Raw genomic sequence first — 24951 nt, 5'->3', positions numbered from 1 at the left:
GCAGAGACCGGGCTCGGGTCATTCTCATAGCACCAGCCTGGCCCCGCCAACATTGGTACATGTCTCTCCTAGACATGTCCGTGGGAGCCCCAATGACCCTGCTTTTCCCGGACCTTCTCATGCAGGATCAAGGGCGGCTCCAGCACCCAAACCTGCAGTCGCTGCATCTCACAGCCTGGAGGCTCCATGGCTGGACCCGTTCAAGCTTTCCTGTTCAGAACAAGTCAGACAGATTCTTTTGGGCAGTAGGAAACCCTCCACTAGGGCCACGTACCTGGCCAAGTGGAAGAGATTTTCAATTTGGTCAGCTCAGTGCAACTTTCTCCCAGCGCTAGCCTCAGCGCCCAAGATTTTGGATTATCTTTTCCACCTAAAGCAGGAAGGTCTCTCCTTGTCTTCTATAAGAGTACACCTGGTTGCCATCTTGGCTTTTCCCCCGGGGGTACAGGGCTGCTCGGTTTTCGCTAACCCCCTGGTCAGTCGCTTCCTGAAGGGCCTTGACAGGTTGTACCCACATGTCCGCCAGCCAGTTCCTGCTTGGGACCTTAACTTGGTCCTCTCTGAGCTCATGAGGCATCCCTTTGAGCCTCTTGCTACATGCTCCCTGCTCTACCTCTCCTACAAGGTCGCGTTCCTGGTGGTGATAACTTCAGCCCGGAGGGTGCCTGAGCTTAGGGCTCTAACGTCCGAGCATCCCTACACCGTGTTTTTTAAGGACAAGGTTCAGCTCAGACCACATCCGGCCTTCTTTCCGAAGGTAGTATCGCAGTTCCACATCAGCCAGGATATTTTCCTCCCTGTGTTCTACCCCAAGCCTCATGAGAGTAGCAGGGAGCAGAGACTCCACACTCTCAATGTCCGCAGAGCGCTGGCCTTTTACATAGAGAGGACGAAACTGTTCAGGAAGTCGGTACAGCTCTTCGTCGCAGTAGCGGACAGAGTGAAGGGCCAGCCTGTTTCAACACAGCGGATTTCATCATGGACTGTGGACTGTGCTACTGCGATAACGGCAAACTCTACAGGAGCACAAGCTTCATCAACAGCTTTTCTGGCCCAAGTCCCCAGCCAGGAAATCTGCAGGGCGGCTACATGGTCATCGATACACACTTTCGCTGCTCACTATGCAATTACTAGACAGGCCAGAGATGATGCGGCCTTTGGTAGAGCAGTACTCCAGTCAGTGGATAGCTCCGACCCCACCTCCTAATTTTGCTTGTGAGTCACCTGATTGGAATCGACATTATCAAGCCCTCAAAGAAGAAAAAACGGTTACTCACCTTCTCGTAACTGTTGTTCTTCGAGATGTGTTGTTCTTGTCCATTCCAGTACTCACCCTCCTACCCCTCTGTCGGAGTAGCTGGCAAGAAGGAACTGAAGGGGTGGTGGGTCGGCAGAGCTATATATTAGGCACCATAAGGGCGTGACTCCAGGGGGAGCACAGGCCTACCTGACAGACGCTGCTAAGGGAAAAATCTTCCAGCCATCGTGCATGTGCGCTTGCACGCACCTGATTGGAGTGGACATGAACAACACATCTTGAAGAACAACAGTTACGAGAAGGTGAGTAACCGATATTTTTTTGAGTTCAGTTTAATTTGAAATGTAGGAATATTTCAGTGGAGGAAGCAAAAAAGAATAATTTCACATCTTTAGAATAAATATAGGGAACAGTATTTTGAAAAATTAGTGTTGTAATAATAACGTCAAAAGAGTCAGAATAGTGTTTTGATGAGAAAATGAATGGATTTCAGTTTTCTCAAGTGATGTTTTATTATAACTAGATATGTACATGGATGATGCCTCCAAACACACGTTGCTTAGCCCCTATGGGTATGTCTACACTGTGAAGAAAAACTTATAGCGCTGAGTCTGAGAGCTCGGGTCAATATTGGAAGAGAAGGTTAAAGGACTAGAGACCTAAGTATCAACCCTGTGTTGCATCAGAGAAAATGAAAACTTTCTGGATGGAAGTCAGCATTTGGTACTGCAGTGCAGCACAGGGAAGAAAATTGCCAGCATGTGACCTCCAGAAGAAGAAGGAGGAGAACCCATGTATCCCCAATGCAGATAGAGGTAAAAACCCGTTTTCAGGCTCTCTGCACAGGTACTACGGCAGAGAATGGTTTGGAAGAGTCATCTGAGGGAAGGAATCAGAAGGAGACCTCATCAACTGGAAGACACGGGATGCATTGTTCTAGGGATGGGGGTTCCATGACCACCACTCCCAAGAGGAGGAGACAGGTGGTGGTGGTCGGCGACTCCCTCCTAAGGGGGATGGAGTCATCCATCTGCTGTCCAGACCAGGAACTGGTGCTGCTTGCCTGGAGCTAGAATTCAGGATGTGATGGCATGTCTGCCGAGACTGATCAAGCCCTAGAACTGGTACCCCTTCCTACTTCTCCACGTGGGCACCAATGATGCTACCAAGAATGACCTTAACTGGGTCACTGCAGACTTATGTGGCTCTGGGAAGAAGGATAGAGGAGTTTGAGGTGCAGATCATGTTCTTGTCCATCCTCCCTGTTGAAGGAAAGGGTCCATCGAATTGTGGAAGTAAATATGTGGTTACGCAGGTGGTGTTGGAGAGAGGGCTTTGGATTCTTCGACCATAGGATGTTGTTCCAGGAAGAAGGATTGATAGGAAGACATGGGATCCACCTAACGAAGAGAGGGAAGAGCATCTTCGCAGGCAAGCTTGCTAACCTAGTGAGGAGAGCTTTAAACTAGGTTCACCGGGGATCTAAGCCCTGAGGTAAGTGGAGAAGTGGGATACCGGGAGGAAACACAAGAAGGAGGGTGCAACAGGGGAGGCCTTCTGTTTCATACTGAGAAAGTAGGGCAGTCGGCTACTTAGGTGCCTGTACACAAACGCAAGAAGCCTGGGAAACAAGCAGGAGGAATTGGAAGTCCTGACACAGTCAAGGAACTATGATGTGATTGGAATAACAGAGACTTGGTGGGATAACTCACATGGCTGGAGCACTGTCATGGATGGGTATAAACGGTTCAGGAAGGACAGGTGGGGGAGAAAATATGGAGGAGTTGCACTGTATGTAAGAGAGCAGTAGGATTGCTCAGAGCTCCAGTATGAAACTGGAGAAAAGCCCGTTGAGAGTCTTTGAGGTAAGTTTAGAGGCGAAAGCAACAAGGGTGATGTCCTGGTGGGTGTCTGCTATAGACCACCAGACCAGGAGGATGAGGTAAACAAGGCTTTCTTTGGACAACTAACAGAAGTTTCCTGATCACAGGCCCTGGGTCTCATGGGGGACGTCAATCACCCTGACATCTGCTCACAGGCCCTGGGTCTCATGGGGGACGCCAATCACCCTGACATCTGCTGGGAGAGCAATACATCAGTGCACAGACAATCCAGGAAGTTTTTGGAGAATGATGAGGACAACTTCCTGGTGCAAGTGCTGGAGGAACCAACTAGGGGCCATGCTCCTCTTGACCTACTGCTCACAAACAGGGAAGAATTGGTAAGGGAAGTAGAAGTGGGTGGCAACCTCGGCAGCAGTGATCATGAGATGGTTGAGTTCAGGATCCTGACAAAAGGAAGAAAGGAAGAGCAGCAGAATACAGACCCTAGACTTCAGAAAAGCAGACTTTGACTTCCTCAGGGAACCGATGGGCAGGATCCCCTACGCGGCTAATATGAGAGGAAATGGAGTCCAGGAGATCTGGCTGTATTTTAAAGAAGCCTTATTGAGGGTGCAGGAACAAACCATCCTGATGTGCAGAAAGAATAGCAAATATGGCAGGCGACCAGCTTGGTTTAATAGAGAAATCTTTGGTGAGCTTAAACACAAAAAGGAAACTTACAAGAAGTGGAAACTTGGACAGACGACTAGGGAGGAGTATAAAGATATTGCTTGAGCACGCAGGGATGTAATCAGGAAGGCCAAGGCACAATTGGAGTTGCAGCTAGCAAGGGATGTGAAGGGTAACAAGAAGGGTTTCTACACCTTAGGTAAGTTAGCAACAAGAAGAAGGTCAGGGAAAGTGTGTGATCCTTACTGAATGGGGGAGGCAACATAGTGACAGATGATGTGGAAAAAGCTGAAGTACTCAATGCTTTTTTTGCCTCAGTCTTCAAGGTCAGCTCCCAGATTGTTGCACTGGGCAGTATAGTATGGGGAGGAGGTGAGCATCCCTCAGTGGTGGAAAAACAGGTAAGTACTATTTTGAAAGTCCATGGCGCTGGGTGCAGTGCATCTGAGGATGCTGAGGGAGTTGGCTGATGTGATTGCAGAGCCGCTGAAAACTCATGGCAATTGTGGGAGGTCCCGGACTTTTTGAAGAAGGCAAATATAGTGCTCATCTTTTAAAACGGTAGAAGGAGAATCCAAGGAATTACAGATCGGTCAGCCTCACCTCCGTCCCTGGAAAAATCATGAAGCAGGTGCTCAAGGAATTCATTTTGAAGCACGTGGAGGAGAGGAAGGTGATCAGGAACAGTCAACATGGATTCACCAAGAGCAAGTCATGCCTGACCAACCTGATTGCTTTCTGTGATGAGATAATTGGCTCTGTGGATATGGGGAAAGCAGTGGATGTGATATACCTTGACTTTAACAAAGCTTTTGATATGGTCTCCCACAGTATTCTTGCCAGCAAATTAAAGAAGTATGGATTGGATGAATGGACTATAAGGTGGATAAAAAGCTGGCTCAACGGGTATTGATCAACGGCTCAATGTCTCGTTGGCAGCTGGTATCAAGCAGAGTGCCCCAGGGGTCTATCCTGGGGCTGGTTTTCTTCAACATCTTCCTTAATGATCTGGCTGATGGTATGGATTTCACCCTCAGCAAGTTTGCAGATGACACTAAGCTGGGGGGAGAGTTAGATACACTGGAGGGGTAGGGATAGGGTCTATAGTGACCTACACAGATTGAAGAATTGGTCCAAAAGAAATCTGATGACGTTCAACAAGGACAAGTGCAGAGTCCTGCACTTAAGTTGGAAGAATCCCATGCACTGCTACAGGCTGGCTAAGTGGCAGTTCTGCAGAAAAGGACCTGGGGATTACAGTGGATGAGAAGCTGGAAATGAGTCAACAATGTGCCCTTTTTGCCAAGAAGGCTAACATTTTGCCAAGAAGGCTAACATATATTGGGCTGCATTAGTGGGAGCATTTCCCGCAGATTGAGGGAAGTGATTATTTCCCTCTATTTGGCACTGGTGAGGCCACATCTGGAGTATTGTGTCCAGTTTTGGGCCCCCCACTACAGAAAGGATGTGGACAAATTGGAGAGAGTCCAGCGGAGGGCAACTAAAATGATTAGGGGGCTGGGGCATATGAGAGGAGAGGCTGAGGGATCTGGGCTTATTTAGTCTGGAGAAGAGAAGAGTGAGGGTGGATTTAATAGCAGCCTTCAACTACCTGAAGGAGGGTTCCAAAGAGGATGGAGCTGGATTGTTCTCAGTGATGGCAGATGACAGAACAAGGAGCAATGGTCTCAAGTTGCAGTGTGGGAGGTCTAGGTTGGATATTAGGAAAAACTATTTCACTAGGAGGGTGGTGAAGCACTGGAAGGTTTACCTAGGAGGTGGTGGAATCTCCATTCTTAGAGGTTTTTAAGGCCTGGCTTGACAAAGCCCTGGCTGGGATGATTTAGTTTGTATTGGTCCTGCTTCGAGCAGGGGGTTGGACTAGATGACCTCCTGAGGTCTCTTCCAACCCTAATCTTCTATGATTCGATGATTCTATACTTTTTGACTATTCATATGGGATTTAGTATAAAACTATTCAAAATAAAGTGAAGAAATATGAATTGCAGGAAGTTTCCTAGAATGTTAGATCTGTGACAGATCAGTTCATTGAGGTGAAATAATGTGGCAGAATTTTAAAAGATTCAATAACATTATTACCACTTACCTATGGCCAAAAATATGTTCTCTTCTTGAATGGGTGAATTCCATAGAGCTGAATTTGGTGATTTTCAGTAGTCTAATCTCTTCAGAAATCTGGCAGGTCCATTGCACAAAGCTAATAAGAAATAAGCACTGAGTTGTTGTAGATCTATGGGAATGGGCTCTGGTTTCCATGCACTGAAACTCTCTTAATCATAGAATCATAAAATTATAGAATATCAGGGTTGGAAGGGACCTCAGGAGGTCATCTAGTCCAACCCCCTGCTCAAAGCAGGACCGATCCCCAATTAAATCATCCCAGCCAGGGCTTTGTCAAGCCTGACCTTAAAAACTTCTAAGGAAGGAGATTCCACCACCTCCCTAGGTAACGCATTCCAGTGTTTCCCCACCCTCCTAGTGAAAAAGTTTTTCCTAATATCCAACCTAAATCTCCCCACTGCAACTTCTCTCTCAATTTCTTCTCTCTCCTCCTTCCCACCTCCAGGGATGGAGATTCCAGTGCTCAAATAAAAACAATACTGACCTTTGAGTATGGGTGTACAGCATTTCTCCTACCCCAGTTGTCAAGAAGTGTGTTTGTAGACAGTAAGGGGGGTCCTCATGCTCCTAGGTCAGGAGAGTATTGTGTCTGCTTTCTTCATCAGGAATGATAGGAGGGGTTCTGTTTTCCCCTATGTATTAGCAAATAACTGGAAAAAAGTAGAGGACATTTTGATCTAAGTGGGAGCTCCCTAAATCACACCTATAACAATTCTTTGTGGGAGGAGATGGAGGAACAGTTGTGCTCAACAGGCACCTCTCCCCTTATGTCCAATCTGGCCTCTTTGAGACATTTCTTTCCTGGCTGACTGACAAGTCGTACCATGGCTTCCTAATGCCTACTGAGATTCCACACATGGTGTTAATGCTCTCCGTGTGGATAGCTTTCTTTCCCTGCTTCTGCATATACATAGTCCATACATAGTTCATATATAGTCCAGCATGAGAGACCACTTTTACTTCTAATGAACTAAAACTGTCATCCATATAAAGATCCTCTTCCTCTAAGACTTGCAAAATCTCGCTAATTTTCCTTTGTAAGATTTCTAGGGGGCTTGTGATACCAAATGAGAAGATTTGTTAAAGGGGAATACTCTATATCCTAGTCAAGAGGATGGAATAGAAATTGATAGTTGGTAGGCACTGAAGAAAAACACTCAAGTGAAAAATAATTCAATTACATTCAATTATATCACATGAAGGTAGACAACTAAATATTAGCAAATTTTATAAGTGTTTGTATACAAATGTTAAAAGTCTCAGTACTAAGATGGGTGAACTTGAATTGCTTGTATTAAATGAGGATGTTGATATAATAGGCATCACAGAAACTTGGTGGAATGATGATAATCAGTGGGACATGATAATGCCAGGGTCTGACATACTCGGGTACAATCCTGACTACAGAGTAGCTGTGTCCCCCCCGACCCTGTGACCTGGGGTGCCCTTAACAGTGCCTTGCTCCTGTAATCTCCTGCTGGACTGCTTACAGCCTCCAGCATGTAAGTCGCTCCTAGTTATGTGTGTATTTGTGCTTCAGCCAGCCAGCTACAACTTGGCTCTTATTAGCCTTATTATGCTGCCGGTGACCCCAATGCACATCCAGTCCCAAATTTCCCCCTAGAAACATATATCCTGTATTGCCCCACCCTCTCCTGGACCGTACAAATATATTGAGTCTATTATTCCTGTAATGGAGTATGCACACAACTTGTTACCAAATGTAGTTACTCAGACATTTGAACTTGAACACACTGGATTAGATAAAATAAGTTTATTAACTACAAAGATATAGATTTGAAGTGAGTACAAGTAATGAGGCATAAAAGTCAGAAATAATTACAAGAAAAATAAAGATAAAACATTTACTGGTGCCTAACTTAACAAAAACTACATTAGATTCAAAGAAAAGTTTTCTCATCACATGCTTTAAGCAATCTTACTGACCAGACTCTTGAGGTCAGGACCACTCCCCCAGAATCCAGTGGCTGCTTCCTTTGTCTCTTTAGGTGCAGTGAATGAATGGGCAAAAAGAGAGAGGGGGGTGCTTTGGAGTGTTTGTCCCTCCTTTTTATAATTTCAGACTCCCTCTTGAAAAATATTTCCAGCTGAAAACCAGGAGCCAAAGAGGCTGTGTGGAAGGATATTCCCTGCTGTTTATTCAACTGTTTGAACTTCGTTTATCTCCCTGACTGTTTGATGACTTTTTTACTGCTTAAATGCAAATTAAGGCAAGCACACATTCCTTTCTTAAGCACACACCTGATCGACAACTTCTGTCTGGGCAGGGTTGTGGCGTTAATAACAGCATATACTGGAATCTTATAACTTCACATACAATGTTGGCACACATATTTTACCAGGACAATAGTAACCAGCAAATTATGAGTTTTTAAATGATACCTCACAAGACTTGCCTTGTACAAAAAATATTACAGTGTCACACAGGGTACAAAGTGTAGGAAAGTGTCTCATAGGGTTCTGTCACACATGGTACAAAATATACAAGAAAGAGTAGGTCACACTGTTGGGGGAGTGGTGCTATCTGTGAAAGAAAGAATAAAGTCAAATGTAGTAATAATCTTTAGAAAAAAAAATAAGAAGACCAAATAAATGCTACCCTGGCTAAAAAGCAGACTTAAAGAGGTGAGTAGAGGCAAAAAAGCATTCTTCAAAAATAGGAAGTCAAATCTGTTTGAGGGTATGTCTACACTACGAAATTAGGTCAAATTTATAGAACTCGATTTTTATAGAAGCGATTTTATACAGTTGATTGTGTGTGTCCCCACTAAGCGCATTAAGTTGGCAGAGTGCATCCACAGCACTTTGGAGAGCGTCGACTTTCAGAGCGTTGCACTGTGGGTAGCTATCCCACAGTTCTCGCAGTCTCCGCCACCCACTGGAATTCTGGGTTAAGCTCTCAATGCTTGACGGGGCAAAACATTGTCGCGGGTGGTTTTGGGTACATGTCATCAGTCACCCCTCCCTCCGTGAAAGCAATGGCAGACAATCGTTTCACGCCTTTTTTCCGTGCGGACGCCATACTGCTTTCAGCAGACGGTGCAGTAGGACAGCAAACCATCGTCATCCACCGCTTCCGCTGCAACGCTGCTCTGCTGCAGATGCCATACCACGGCAAGCGTGCAGCCCGCTCAGCTCACCGACACCGCTGCTGTTGTGTCCTAGTGCTGCTGGCAACGGATGGTGCAGTAGGCCTGCTAACCATCGTCATCCACTGCTTCTGCTACAACTCTGCTCTCCTGCAGACGCCATACCACGGTAAGCGTGGAGCCATCTCAGATCACCCTGGCAGTTATGAGCATTGTAAACACCTTGCGCATTATCCTGCAGTGTGTGCAGAACCAGAACCTGCAAAAGCAGGCGAGGAGGCGACGGCAGCGCGGTGACGAGAGTAATGAGGACATGGACACAGACTTCTCTCAAAGTACGGGCCCTGGCAATTTGGACATCCTGGTGGCAATGGGGCAGGCTCATGCCGTGGAACGCCGATTCTGGGCCCGGGAAACAAGCACAGACTGGTGGGACTACATAGTGTTGCAGGTCTGGGATGATTCCCAGTGGCACTTTCATGGAACTTTGTGACTTGCTTTTCAAGATGAGAGCACTACTCACAGTTCACAAGCGAGTGGCGATAGCTCTGTGGAAGCTTGCAATGCCAGACAATTACCCGTCAGTCAGGAATCAATTTGGAGTGGGCAAATCTACTGTGGAGGTTGCTGTGATCCAAGTAGCTAACACAATCATTGAGCTGCTGCTATCAAAGGTAGTGACTCTGGGAAATGTGCAGGTCATAGTGGATGGCTTTTCTGCAATGGAATTCCCTAACTGTGGTGGGGTGATAGATGGAATGCATATCCCTATCTTGGGACTGGACCCCCTTGGCAGCCAGTTCATAAACCGCAAGGGGTACTTTTCAATGGTGCTGCAAGCACTGGTGGTCAGTGACTGGTGGTCAATGTGGGATGGCTGGGAAAGGTACATGATGCTCGCATCTTCAGGCACTCTGGTCTGTTTTAACAGCTGCAGGAAGGGATTTACATCCCAAACCAGAAAATAACCATTGGGGATGTTGAAATGCCTATAGTTATCCTTGGGAACCCAGCCTACCCCTTAATGCCATGGCTTATGAAGCCGTACACAGGCACCCTGGACAGTAGTCAGGAGCTGTTCAAGTACAGGCTGAGCAAGTGCAGAATGGTGGTAGAATGTGCATTTGGATGTTTAAAAGTGCCCTGGCACAGTTTACTGACTCGGTTAGACCTCAGTGAAACCAATATTCCCATTGTTATTGCTGCTTGCTGTGTGCTCCACAATCTCTGTGAGAGTAAGGGGGAGACGTTTATGGTGGGGTGGGAGGTTGAGGCAAATTGTCTGGCAGCTGATTACGCGCAGCCAGACACCAGGGCAGTTAGAAGAGCACAGCAGGGTGCACTGTACATCAGAGAAGTTTTGAAAACCAGTTTAATGGCTGACCAGGCTACGGTGTGACAGTTCTGTTTGTTTTTCCTTCATGGAAACCTGCCCCTTTGGTTCACTCTACTCCCCTGTAAACCAACCACCCTCCCCCCGTCAATCGCCGCTTGCAGAGGCAATAAAGTCATTGTTGTTTCAAATTCATGCATTCTTTATTAATTCGTCACACAAATAGGGGGATAACTGCCAAGGTAGCCCGGGAGGGGTGGGGGAGGAGGGAAGGACAAGGCCACATTGCACTTCAAAACTTACTGAATGCCAGCCTTCTGTTGCTTGGGCAGTCCTCTGGGGTGGAGTAGTTGGGTGCCCGGAGAATCCCCCCAACCCCCCGTGTTCTTGGCGTCTGGGTGAGGAGGCTATGGAACTTGGGGAGGAGGGTGGGCGGTTACACAGGGGCTGCAGCTGTGGTCTATGCTCCTGCTGCCTTTCCTGCACCTCAAGCACGCACCGGAGCATATCAGTTTGATCCTCCAGTAGCCTCAGCATTGCATCCTGCCTCCTCTCATCATGCTGCCGTCACCTCTCCTCTTGCTTATCCCTCCTGTCCTCGTGTTCATTTTCTGCTTTCCCGAACTCTGCCATTGTTTGCCTCCACGCATTCTCCTGAGCTCTTTCAGTGCGGGAGGACTATGTGAGCTCAGAGAACATTTCATCGCAAGTGCATTTTTTTTGCCTTCTTATCTGCGCTAGCCTCTGGGATGCAGATGATAGGGGGAGCGTTGAAACGTGCAGCTGCGGGAGGAAAAAAAGGGAGAGTAGTATTTAAAAAGACACATTTTAGAGAACAATGGGTAGACTCTTTCACGGTGAACCAAGCTGTTAACATTACATAGCACCTTCATAACACGTGGGAATGGTTTCAAACAGCAGCACCCTCATTTCCCATCCCACGCACCCTTTGGGTTGTCCATTTAAAATGGGTTGTCCATTTAAAAGGAGGGGCTGCTGTTTTCAGGTTAACGTGCAGCACAAACCCAACTAACCACCCCCCGCCCCCCCCCCAATTCTCTGGGATGATTGCTTCACCCCTCCCCCCACCGCGTGCTAACAGCAGGGATGATTTCTTTTCAGCCGCAGGCAAACAGCTCAGCAGGAACGGCCACCTCTGAATGTCCCCTTAATAAAATTCCCCTATTTCAATCAGGTGACCATGAATGATATCACTCTCCTGAGGATAACACAGAGAGACACCGGGACCATACACTGCCATGCTTTGTTATGCAGTGACTCCAGACTACGTGCTACTGGCCTGGCGTGGTAAAGTGTCCTACCATGGAGGACGGAATAAGGCTGCCCTCCCCAGAAACCTTTTGCAAAAGCGTTGGGAGTACGCTCCATCCCCAGACACGTTAACAGATTTTTCCAGTAGCTGTACTGGCCGCGAATGCATCCCAAGTCTTCAGGGCAAATTAATCATTAAACACGCTTGCTTTTAAACCATGTGTTATATTTACAAAGGTACACTCACCGGAGGTGCCTTCTCTGGCTTCATGGTCTGGGAGCCCGGGTTGGGAGGGTATTGGCTCCAGGGTGATAAACAGTTCCTGGCTATCGGGGAGAATGGTTTCATCCTCTGCCTCCTCATCATCTTCATTGTTCCCAAAATCCTCATCCCTGTTGTGTGAGACTCCCTCCTTGCAGGAGTCCACTTACAGGGGTGGAGTAGTGGTAGGGGCACCCCCTAGAATTGCATGCAGCTCATCATAGAAGTGGCATGTCTGGTGGTCTGACCCGGAGAGGCCATTTGGCTGTGTGGTTTTTTGGTAGGCTTGCCTCAGCTCTTTAATTTTCACGTGGCACTGCTGTGGGTCCCTGTTATAGCCTCTGTCCATCATGCCCTTGGAGATTTTTTCAAATATTTTGGCATTTCATCTTTTGGAATGGAGTTCTGATAGCACGGATTCATCTCCACATACAGCGATTAGATCCAATGTCTCCTGTTCGGTCCATGCTGGAGCTCTTTTTCGATTCTGGGACTGCATGGTCACCTCTGCTGATGTGCTCGCCACGCTGGCCAAACAGGAAATGAAATTCAAAAGTTCCTGGTGCTTTTCCTGTGTACCTGCCTTGTGGATCTGAGTTGAAAGTGCTGTCCAGAGCGGTCACAATGGAGCACTCTGGGATAGCTCCCAGAGGCCAGTACCGTCGAATTGCATCCACACTACTCCAAATTCGACCTGGCGATGTCAATTTCAGCACTAAGCCGCTCGTCGGGGAGGAGTACAGAAATCAATTTTAAGAGCCCTTTAAGTCAACAAAAATGGCTTTGTCGTGTGGACGGGTGCAGAGTTAAATTGATCCAACGCTGCTAAATTCGACTCGTAGTGTAGACCAGGGCTGAGGAAAAGAGAAAAGAACGTAAACTCTGGCAAGTCAAGTGTAAAAGTATAATTAGGTAGGCCAAATAACACTTCGAAGCACAATTAAATAAAAGAGATGAAAAACAACAGCAAAATTGTTTTCAAGTAAATGAGAAGCAGGAAGGCTGCCAATCACTGGACAATCAAGGAACTAAAGGAGCACCCAAGAAAGACAAGGCTGTTGTGGAGAAGCTAAATGAATTCTTTTGCATTGGTCTTCACTGCAAAGGATGTGAGGGAGATTCCCACAACTTATACATTTCTTTTAGGTGACATACCAGAGGAACTGTCCCAGTTTGAGATGTCAGTTGAGGAGATTTTGGAACAGATTGATAAATTAAACAGTAATAAGTCACCAGGACCGGATGGTATTCGGCCCAGTGTTCTGAAGAAACTAACTGTAGTATGTAACCTATTGCTTAAATCAGCCTTTTATCACCAGATGACTGGCAGTTAACTAATGCTGATTTTTAAAGAAGGTTCCTGAGGCAACGCTGGCATTTACAGGCTGGGAACTTCAGTATCAGGCAAATTGGTTTAAACTATAATAAAGAACAGAATTATCAGACAGATAGATGAGCACGATATTTTGGAAGAGTCAATACAGCTTTTGTAAAGGGAACACGTGTCCCCTCAATCTACTAGAATTCTTTGAAGTGTCAGCAAGCACGAGGACAAGGGTGATCAGGTGGATACACAGTACTGTATACTTGGACTTTCAGAAAGTCTTTGACAAGGTCTCTGACCAAAGGCTTTTAGGTATAGTAAGCAGTTATAGAATAAGCGGGAAGGTCCTCTCATCGAACAGTAGCTGGTTAAAAGATAGAAAACAAAGGGTAGGAATAAATGGCCAGCATTCACAAAAGAGAGAAATAAATAGTGGGGTCCCCCAGGAATTTGTACTAAGACCAGTGCTATTAAACACATTTGTAAATGATCTGGAAAAAGGGTTAAAGAGTGAGGTGGCAAAGTTTGCAGATGATACAAAATTATTCAAGTTAGTTAGATCCAAAGCTGAATGCGAAGAATAACAAACTGATCCCACAAAACCGGGTGACTGGGCAACAAAATGGTGGATGAAAGTCAATGTTGATAAAAAAAAATAATGCATGTTGGAAAAAATAATCAAATTCCTGCATATACAATGATGGGGTGTAAATTAACTGTTACCTCTCAAGAAAGAGATCTTGGAGTCATCGTGGGTAGTTCTTTGAAAACATCTGCTAAATATGCACCAGGAGTCAAAAAAAGTTAACAGAATGTTAGGAACCATTAGGAAAGGGATAGATAAGAAACAAAATATCATAATGCCACCAGATAAATCCATGGTATGGCCACATCTAGAATATTGTGTGTAGTTCTGGCTGCTCTATCTCCAAAAAGATATATTAGAATAGCAAACAAAGTGATTACAGGTATGGAACATCTTCAGTATTACAAATCCAAAGAAATAAGCATAATTTACCTTCGCTTGGACTAACTCCTTGATTCTTGCTTCAGCAGGCACACTTGTGCTGTCTGGACCAACCACCTCTGTCCTGTATTCTCCCTTGCCATATCGGCCATGTTTCTGCCAAGTGACTTAAGTGCATTTAAGAGTCAATTTATTGTGCTTCTATTTTCCCCCATTGAATTTTTTTCTTTGCTACTTTTCAGACCAAGCTTCCACTACCTTCTTGTTAGGTGACTTGCCTTTTTCCTAGTTCTGACTGCAGTGGCATTTGTGCCACCAATTCCAGAGTTAGCTCAGAAGTTCTCTGTACATTTTTTGCAAATTTGTCATGTACAATCTCAACTAGATAGTTTGATGTTCTTCTTCACTGATATAAAAGTTACAACGCTCATTTTTTTTGTAACAGGTCTCTTATAAATCTATCTCAGGTACTTTTTGGCCCTTGTTACCATAGCATCTGAGTATGTGACAATCTTTAGTGTATTTATCTCCACAATACCCCTGTAAGGAAGAGAAGTTCTGTTATCCCCATTTTACAAATGAGGAACTGAAACCCAGCAAGACTAAAGGTCACACAAGAAATCTGTGATGGAGCAGGGAATTGAACCCACGTCTTTTGAGTCCCTAGCTAGTGCCTAACTGCTGGATCATCCTTTTGATCTGTCTTATAAAGACTTCTGCTTTGTCTGTGCCTCTACACTCCTTGGGAATACATGTGTATTACTGAAATACAATTTATCTCATACAGTTAGCTTTTATCCAAGTAGGATTAGATCACATGTTTTCCTGACTCGTCAACCTGTGCTCTAATAAGTAGGCAGTGCTGTCTGTTGGCTTGTCTTCTGGTCTGACCAGAAATGATTTGAGGCTAATGCTCAGGATGTTTCCAGTTTTAGAAAATACAAACGCCAAGCCAACGAAAACATGTGTTTGCTTTATATCAGAGCAGTTAGCTTTATATTGGAATAGCTACTCATGTTCTTGTGCCCCAACTACGGGAACTGGTGTAAATCACAGATTAAACAGCAACGTTTGTTAATGTATGTTTTAGTAAGAGAAATGTGAGTCTCTTTACATTGTGAGTCTTAATATAATGTGGGGCATATCTACTGTAATTCAGCTTTGTTGATTTAAAAATGCACTGGTATTTGAATTAAATATATTATTGTTCAGCGTTCTCTTTTCAAAACCCAATAGCACTGATGTTTTTCAGTTGCTTACATTACTTAATAATGCCCTTGTTTGCATTGAAATTCATAGCAGCAAAGCTGTTTCTGTTAAATCTGTTTTAGGCTCAACTTTGTAAACATTTCCTTTCCTCATGATAAAAGAAGCATCCAGGTGATTTACGGTAAATATGCCATGGTTACATTTTGTTTTTAAACATTTGCTTTTAATATTTAATTTTTTAAAAGAAAATTTCATTTGACTTTTTATAACCTGGAATTGTGTTGCAAAAATTCTGTTTTTTATAGGCGGTAAGTTAGCACAGCTCCTTATCTTCAGACCATATAAAATATATATTAATAAATTAATAACAAAGTACACATTTTTATTTCTTGCTGAAACAAGTTGTGCTACTTCGTTTAAATTATTTTCAATGTTTGTATGCTAATTTAAAATTTAAATTTCATTATTTAATAGTTGGCATACTATTTCAGGAAATTTATAATACTTTCATTAACCAATATTTAAAATACAGTTTTTGGGAAATGTAAAAATTGCTGCTGATGGTAGGATTTTGATAGGATTTGCAGTAAAATGCATTGAACAATGTATTTTAGTATAATCAAAAAAGGATTTCAAAATTAATTTGATGTCACTGATATTAACAGGTAGACTTGAAATTTCAATCCCATATATTAGGTTAACATCTGCATTTATGACCGAACATCTTGGTATGAAACGTGTTATTTTGTTCTGTATATGAGAACATATGAAGATGACTTCACATCTTGTGACTTTTCTCTGATGAAGCTTGTTAATAGCATATATTAACAATTGCATACTTTTGAAGTTCTGACCATGAATTTATAATTTTTTGGAAATACAACAAGGGGTTTTTCATCTGTATATAAAAAAAATTGCTAATATGTACTTCACAGCCTATACAACTTCATTTGTCTTTTAATGTCTTCTGGACTTTAAAAAAAATGTATCTAGTGTGAATTGAATTGTCCACAATCTTTAAAAGGGTCTATTGATTTTCAGAGGAAACCCTTCTTGCGAGTCTGTCAGAAAAAGTTGCCAACGCAGAGCAAATTCCGCACAGTGTCATTGGCAGAGATTAGAGGCTGCAGCAGCTACAATAATGAATAGATTCAAGATCAATGGGGGTAGGATTAAAAAATGGTGAAAGAGCAGAAGAAATATCTTTTCTAAATATGAAAGATTGCTTCCAATGAGTTTAGATCCCAAATGACTTAAATGACATGAAAAAATAAATAAAATAGGCTGTGTATCTGGCAAGGGCAGCTACTTGAATATCTGTTATTTTGAGAAAATTACCTTACATTTTTGTGGAATTGTTTTGTTCTTGTATTGTATTTTTACCAAAATATTTTACTTTTGCTTTGTGGTTGCTGTTGTCCATATAAAATCTTTCTCTTCCAGGCAGTGCTCCGAGTGTGACCAGGCAGGCAGCAGTGACATGGAAGCAGATATTGCCATGGAAACCTTACCAGATGGGACCAAGAGATCAAGGAGGCAAATTAAGGAACCAGTGAAATTTGTTCCACAGGATGTGCCACCAGAACCAAAGAAGATTCCAATCAGAAACACGGTAAATGACATCTTAATTGTCATTGAATAGATCATATTCATAATTATTTGGCTTAGTATCTGTAAAATTGGGACCTTTAGGGTATGATGAATTAGCCCTGTATTTAAATAATGGCAACCTATGACATTCTAATATGGTTGTAAAAACTATTTTCTCTGATTATTAGATACTTAATTATTTGTCTCAAAAGGTGATTTACTTGACTTCTGAGGAAGTACCTAAAATAATAATGCTGGTAACTGTGTACTTCAAAGAATGGTAGAGCAAGCTTTCCCTTTAAACTGTAGGTTGCCAAGTCAAATAAAATAAAATTCACCACAAGTAGGTAACAGCCAGAAATCTTTATGTTTTGACTGATGTTCTCTGGTCTATGTGAAATAGTCAATTTGTGTCACCTAACCCACCACAGTTGGCACGATTTGTCATCCTGCTTGGCAGTTTCAATGAATAGCCATAAAGAATAAATGATTTTTACCCCCTAGCAGTGGTTTCTCTAAGATAATAAAGAAGAAGATTACACCTTTTCTACTTCTTGTCTTGAAGGGAGACAGAGGTCTTCGGTGTCAGGGGCTGTCACTTGGGTTTATTTTATACACTTGGGTATATTTTATTTTTTTTAAAGTGAGAAATAGTCAAAGTTGCATTGTACAGATAATTTTAACTTGGTTCTTCACAGTACTTGGTAATAGAAGAAGTAGCGATACTTTAGTACTTGAGATAAGTTCTAAAGGATACTTTGCAAAAGTAATCAATTTGATATTACCCGTTATATTATTAAAAGGTAATTAATTGATTAATTTTGCACGTGTGAGTGTGTGTGTGTGTATGTTTATAAAAATGTGATTTTCACAGTTAGTGTAATGGATTCCTCTAACAGCCATGGCAGCGGGGATAAAAACAATAGTTTAAAAATTTTTGGTATGTCTCAAAAATATTATGTAATGTCATTATATATTTATCATTTATCATTTGAACCTCTATGTGTTCCATTTTGCACAATTTTATATATGCTTTAACGTGCTTTAGAGTGTGCTGTCTAACAATATACTTTGCAGTGCTTCTGCTCTCAAAACCCCCCCACCAAAAACAAACGAACAAAAAAGCAACCATTATTGGATGCTTTTAATAAACAGAAATTTTGTTTTTTTTTACTGGCAAAGCAAAAAGCCTGTAGATCATTCCCTTGAAAGCGGAGCTACTATTAATCGTGACTGTATTCTCTTATCATTTCTCACCGTACGCCGATCCTTCAAGATTTGTTTTCCTACATGTTTCTAATTAAAGGCTTTTATTGGATTTTTCATTATAATACAATACTGCATAACAAGATTAACAGAGAACTTGAGAAAATATCCATAAATACAATCAAAGGTATAATCTTTTCTAGAATACAGTCCTTTGGTCTCTTACCTGTCAGGTTTGGGGCTGCGTGGCGTCTGCGACCCTTAGGTTGTATATGAACTATGGTTCATCTGCAAATAGTTATACCCAAAATAACTACCGCTGCCTCTTCCCCCCTTACCCCATCTCAGACTAGCCATATCCATTGTTTATTACATGACGTTACTAGATTTTCTTAAAGCAATCTGCTTTGGAGTCTCATTATGCTTTGCTTATGTTGTCCAGCTAACCTTTGATGTGGTTAAGCTATGAATTCTTACGATTGCTAGAAGTTTTTATCCACATCAGAATCTTCACATTGGGATTGTTTTTTGACCTGCAGAACCTGGTGTCAAAATTTTGAGCTCCAATCCAAGGAATGCTTTCCTTTCCTGTTCCAGCAGTTAGGAAGAACTTTAAGAATCATTCAGGACATAGGGGCTAATTCAGTTCAGCCTGTAGGAATGACAAGGCCAGGAAGAGAGGCCACATGAATAAACCAAAGAACCTCTTTGCATAGGAAGAAAATAAAAGTTTCTTCAGCTTGAAGGAAAGTTCCATTTCTGACTGATAGGCTCTTGAAATCATCTTAATGAAATTAAATCATCTTATTTTTTTTAAAATGTCACCCTTGTTTTGAAAGCTTTAAAGTGATAAGGCTTAAAGAATCGAGCAATGAAAGGACATAGGAGTAGTGGCTCCTATTCTCAGGGAGGAGTCTGAATCAGATTTTTCATTCCCCTCTCCACACTCCCTCAGGTGACTATTACGGTTGTAAATCCTGAACACCATCATGAAAAAATGGATTATCTGAGGGAAAAGATGGATTTGTGGCAAAGGCACAAAACTAAAACTGGGAGATTTGTTTTTTGTTTCAAGCTGTGACAGATGCTTTGCCGAATCATTTAATCTTACTATTCCTCAGTTTCCTCATCTGAAAAATGTGGCTAAGCCTCATGAGGGTGAGGCTAAGTTTAATTAATGTTTGCAATGCATTTTGAGATCCTTGGTTGTGTGTTAAAGTGCCCTCGGGAACCAGCAGGATCTACACAGACCAGTTAATGCACAACTCATTAGTACTCTTTAGAAATCATATCCTCGTAGTGTGTATTGCCACACCATGTGTAGAATCTAAGAAACTTTGTCATTGTTGACCTTGAATGTTACTATTATGTAAGTTTAAGAGTCTGTGATGCATTCAGTATCTCACACCACATGGCCAATTTCACCATTCTGTAATCTCTTAGTTTTAAGACTTAATTGTTTCCCTTTTCCGTGCTTTTGGAGATACTGGTAATTCAGCAGTTATTCCTCCTACTCTGATTTTGCTAATCTTCAACTTTATCTCAGAGCCCTTTCAGTACAGATTGTAATTTCTGATGCATGTCGACTCAATTCTTGGCCTCAGTGATTTGATCTTTAACTTCTGTCCTGTTGGATAAACCTTGAAGAAAATCTTGTGAAGTGGAGACAGTGTCTTAAACTGAATCTGTGAAGCTGTTGTGGCAAACAAATACAAACTGCGTATTTCCTTCTTTGTAAATTTTTAAAGTTGATTCACCAGATGCCTTACCCATCTTGTGATGGTTTGTTGATGTTATCATGTGAATAATGCTTTCTGTGGACATGAAGCTACTGTACATCTTAAAAAAAGAATTGTCCTTGGAACAAGGAGAATCAACTCCTAGCGTCCATCTTTTCTTTTTTTATTCATGTTAAACTATTTTAACACTCCTTTGAAGACTGATCATGCATGAGGGAGAAAAAATATCTGGTCATGATAATTGGTTTATTACATTTAATATTTATTTAGATGTTGAAGTGGAGCTGCTTCCCACTTAATTAGATATAACTGTGAAACTATTGACAAAGCATAAATAATGTACTTCATGACCTTCACACCTCTACCTTTTCCACTCCCTACAGATTTTTTTTTTTCAATTCATTAAGCTCAGTTTGAAAAATGATTGAAAATCTCCCATACCATGTGTGTAGCACGGAGCCTAGGACCTTGTATGTAGTAATTAAAACAACATGTCAGGCAGGGGCTGGCTTTTTGTTGTGTCTTTGTACGGTGCCTAGCACAATGATGGCTTGATCCCTGATTGGACCCCGCAAGCATTGCAATATAAGTGGTGGTGATGTTGAATTAGCTGTTGCTAAGGGCAAGATGACAGTATATGCAACATAAAGAAGGTAATATACAGCACTTGTTAATTATCAACTTAAAAAAAACCTTATTACTGTGTGAAATAACTAATGTGCATTTGTAGGAAGGTAAAAATACAGGAATTACTATACCTGATTAGACCACTGATATCTGGAGCAGAAACCTGTCCCTGAGAGTGACCAGTATCCAAGGCCCTACATTTTTGTTTTTATTTTGTTTAAAATTTCCCAAGAAATATACAGACTTAAAAAAGGTGAAAATCAGTGCAAGAAAATTAACTTCACAGTTTTCTGGGTAAATATCAGGGTTAATATATGGAAGACAAAAGAGAAGGAACAAATAAAGAAAAATAAGACTTTTTCTGGATCCTGGTCCCTGCTTCAGAAGGAGAGATGACAGCTTGGTAATGTGGGCGGCCAAGGTAACTGAGCTGCCATCTCTCCTCTGGAGTAGGCCCACAAGAGGTGGAGGAGGCAGTTAGAAGAAATGACATGCTTGCCTCCTTCATTTCTTCCACTTCCAGGTCCACTTTGGGCCCATTCTGAAAGGAGAGATGGTGGTTAAGTTACCTGGGCTGCCCAGGTTATTGAGCTGGGTGGCATCTCTCCTTCTAGAGCAGAGAGCTGGGTCCAGGGAGTTCTGGCACTCTTTTTGTTTTTTTAAGGACTAAAGCACTGAGGTACGCATGCACATCTTTATGTATCTTCCAATACATTGTCTTATATTAACAGACAGCCTTGTATTTACACTTAGACTAATTTATTAACATAAACACATCTACCTAATGTAAAGTATTTGATTTTTGTTAACATAATCCATATTTTCATATATTTGAGCAGTCTGAAATTCAGGTCAAAAGGAGTAAAAAACTGAATAATAGCTTTTGTAAAAGCCAGGAATTTTACAATAAAAATGGGCAAAAAGCAACACAAGAGGGTCTTATCAGTAAAACGTGCTTCACCCCATAGTAAAAAAAAGGGTATTACTTTCCCATAATAGATGTTTCATCCTGCCAGGGGTAGGCAACCTATGGCATGCATGCCAAAGGTGGCACACGAGCTGATTTTCAGTGGCACTCCCACTGCCCGGGTCCTGGCCATCGGTCCAGGAGGCTCTGCATTTTAATTTAATTTTAAATGAAGCTTCTTAAACATTTTTAAAACATTATTTACTTTGCATACAACAATAGTTTAGTTTAGTTATATATTATAGACTTATAGAAAGATACCTTCTAAAAACATTAAAATGTATTACTGGCACACAAAACCTTTTAAATTAGAGTGAATAAATGAAGACTCGGCACACCACTTCCGAAAGGTTGCCGACCCCTGGCTTATGCCCTGATGCATGAGGGTTATGTTATAATTTTTTTTTTTTAATTATGCAACCTATCTAATGTAATTGTGGATGTTTGCTTATCTACATCTTCTCCTTTTTCTAATCTTTCTAAGCTCCTACACTCAGTGATGCTTTGTACCAGTGAGGTGTGTAGGTTAATTATTGACATTTTTTAGGAGAAAAGGTTTTCCTTTTATCCATTTTAAGTGCTACCTTTCAGTTTCAGATTCCCTTTGTTCTTGCATTATGTGGGAAGGTAAATAGGGACATTTTGTATGTTTCCTCTTATTCATCATCTCTCTAAACTGAACCATCCCATTCTTTTCAGTTTCTCCTTGGAGAGAAATCCTTGCAAGCTTTTAACCATTTTCATCCTTATAACTGGACTGAGACTATCTGAGCTCCCTAAAGCAGAAGTTAAACTGTGAATGAGCTGCTCTGTTGGCCATATTCTGGATTAGCATGTACAAAATATAGATTTGCAATCCATCACTGGACTGGTGGGAATTGTGAGCAATGCACTCATCTTAGAGCAGTGGTGCCCAAACTTTTCCTTTCACAGCACCCCTTACCAGTAATGGAATCTGTCTGCACCCCTGCTCCTTTACTGCACAGTTGGCTCAGCAGAGGAGCTTGGGTTGAAGGCAGAGCTGGGGACAGAACTGGGGATGGGATGGGAGTGGAGTGGAGCTGTGTCTGGGGCCAGGCTGGGGGTGGAGTGGAGCTGTGGCTGGGGGCAGAGCTGGGCTGGGGGCAGAGTGTTATGGAGTGGAGCTGTGGCTGAGGCTGGGCTGGGAGCAGAGTGTAGCTGGGGATGGAGTGGAGCTGCAGCTGGGGCTGGAGCTGGGCTGGGGGCAGAGCAGGTGGCGGAGTGGAGCTGTGGCTAGGGGTGGAGCGGGGCTGTGTGGAGCTCCCTCCCTCTGCCTCCTGTGGGGACTGGCCCAGGCCCCTCTGCACTCCCCCCAAACATTCCTCCACTCCCAGCCCAGCTCTGCCCTGATTCCATCTAGCCCTCTAGTCCTGCGCGGGGGTGGGGTGAGGGGGGGGAGGGGGTGTGCGTGTGTGTGTGTGCCCCCCACAGTTTCGGGATCAGTGGCTTAGAGTAGTGAGTGTAAAGGTGAAAGGTAGAGAATGTTTAATATCAACTCCTTTTTTCAGTTAGGAAATTTACTTAGTTGTTCAGAATGTATTCCAATCTAGTCTTATGTCAGAGCAATGATGGTCAGAGTGATGATGCTTGGGGTGGGAGCAGAAATGTGCCAATACTTACAACTCCATTTGTAAGGGACACTGAGGACTTCCTGTCCACCTGGAATTGGGAATTATGAGAAGGAAGTGGGGAGATGGAAGCAGTAAGTGTTAAAGCGACTGTTTTTTAAATCAGGATCATATTTTTCCCTCTTAGAGTGTGCTGTATTGGTTGCCCATTTGGTTGCTGTCTTCTATTCCAATGTTGTTTAAAATGTTTGGATTTTTATTTGATAGTGCCTTTTAAAATATTTTGTGTAGACACTTGATCAGATGTAAAGAATTAGCCCGTTCATAACCTCGATTCACATTGTCTCTATTTTCAAAATATTTTGTAGGATATTTGAATAAAGAAAATCACATGATTAAGTAGAAATGATGAGGTAGGGAGTAAATTCTGCCATTCAGGTTTTTACTGTGTAGAGGGTACAGCTTATTAAGATTTAAAATAAGATTAAAATTGACACTGCTGTGTGGAATTTTTTTACCTACTAGTGTTACAAGCAATAACTAATATTACTGTAACTAAAACCAAAGAGTTTTTCCTCCATTTTTGTCAGTTTACATTGTACATTTTGACAGTTGTTTCACTGTTCCCCTTGCATAATCAGACATTTTGGCTGGCTGTCAACATGAGTCTACCACACAGGAGTGGGGATAGAAAAATACAGGAACGTTTGATGATAAAACTACAGAAGATGCTGGGGACCCAGGGACAGATGTAGTGCTTGAAACTACTTGTAAGTCATCTTGAAGCTTAGTCCTGCAAATGCATATATGAGTAACCATTGAGCTCAACAGAACTTCTCAGTATCCTGATTCAGGAAGAGCACTTAAGCATATGCTTAACAGCCTTCTTGAATAAGGATAATTTAAGCACATATTTCAGTTCTTTCCTGAATCAGGGCCAGAATAAGTAAAGGAGTGTAAGTGTTCAGCAGATCAGCCCTCAATTTGCAAACTGCTGTGGAAAAGACTATATGTGAACAAAGAAAATAACTTATTGCTGATGTTTCCACAATTCAAATAATTTTAAAATTTTCTAGACTTCAAATGAGTAACCCTTTAAATTAACACTGTTTAGAATTTTACAAAATTGATTCACTTTATAAAGCTGGGAAATGGAAAATATAATCTCCACAAACCACATGTGATCTCTCATTTGGTTGCCCCTGATGCTAATCTTCATTAGAAAAAACAATAATCTAAACTAAAGTTTATATATTACTGAACAATTTAAATGGAAAAAGTATGAGAATTGATGATGTATTTCCCCTTTCCGTATTTAGTGATCAGCTTGTTCTTGTAACACATACACGTCTCAGAATTTTTGCCCAGGGAACTTCCATAAGAAATGTTAGAAAGATTTACTATATAAGGTATATAATTCTGTGTATTTTGTTTATAGAAATCTGTATGAAGACATATGACTAGTGCTTTACAACAGTCTTCTTATATAAATTAAATGGGCTGGATCCTAATTATCTAGCTTAACTTCATATGCTCTTGTTATTGAGATCATTTATTAATGAGATGTCACCCAATTTGAAAAAACAACAACCAGCTTTAAATGTCAAGTTGCTTTGCTCTCCTCAATGAAAAAGAGCAAATAAAATGATGTTCAATTTTTTTTTCTGAGCCAATTGGTCTGTCTCACTAATCTAGGTTATTGTCAGACTGTAGACAGTCTGCTCAGTAAAATGATTGCATTAAAATCTGGCCTGACTTTACTGGGGAATAAATTTCCTTAAATATAATCTATTTCCATAATCTGAATAGCAGTAAAGTATATTAGTAAATTAAGGTAGATATA

At 42.2% G+C, this 24951-nt stretch overlaps 1 protein-coding gene across 10 annotated transcripts in view; it reads left to right on the top strand.

Moving 5' to 3' along the window:
• Nucleotides 1-24951, top strand: part of PHF14 (PHD finger protein 14) — a 298225-nt gene that overhangs the window by 102098 nt on the left and 171176 nt on the right. For 9 of the 10 annotated variants that reach the window (XM_037890608.1, XM_027827236.2, XM_037890605.2 and 6 more), the window contains one exon: nt 16834-17002. In XM_037890608.1, the coding sequence (XP_037746536.1) occupies nt 16834-17002 (169 nt within the window). Of the gene's footprint in view, nt 1-16833; nt 17003-22218; nt 22306-24951 lie in introns of those variants that run through there. The other variant, XM_043541148.1, reaches the window with a different exon arrangement.

The sequence above is a fragment of the Chelonia mydas genome, chromosome 2, assembly GCF_015237465.2.
Source record: "Chelonia mydas isolate rCheMyd1 chromosome 2, rCheMyd1.pri.v2, whole genome shotgun sequence".
NCBI lineage: Eukaryota > Metazoa > Chordata > Testudines > Cheloniidae > Chelonia > Chelonia mydas.
This window is presented reverse-complemented; position numbering and strand designations above follow the sequence as displayed.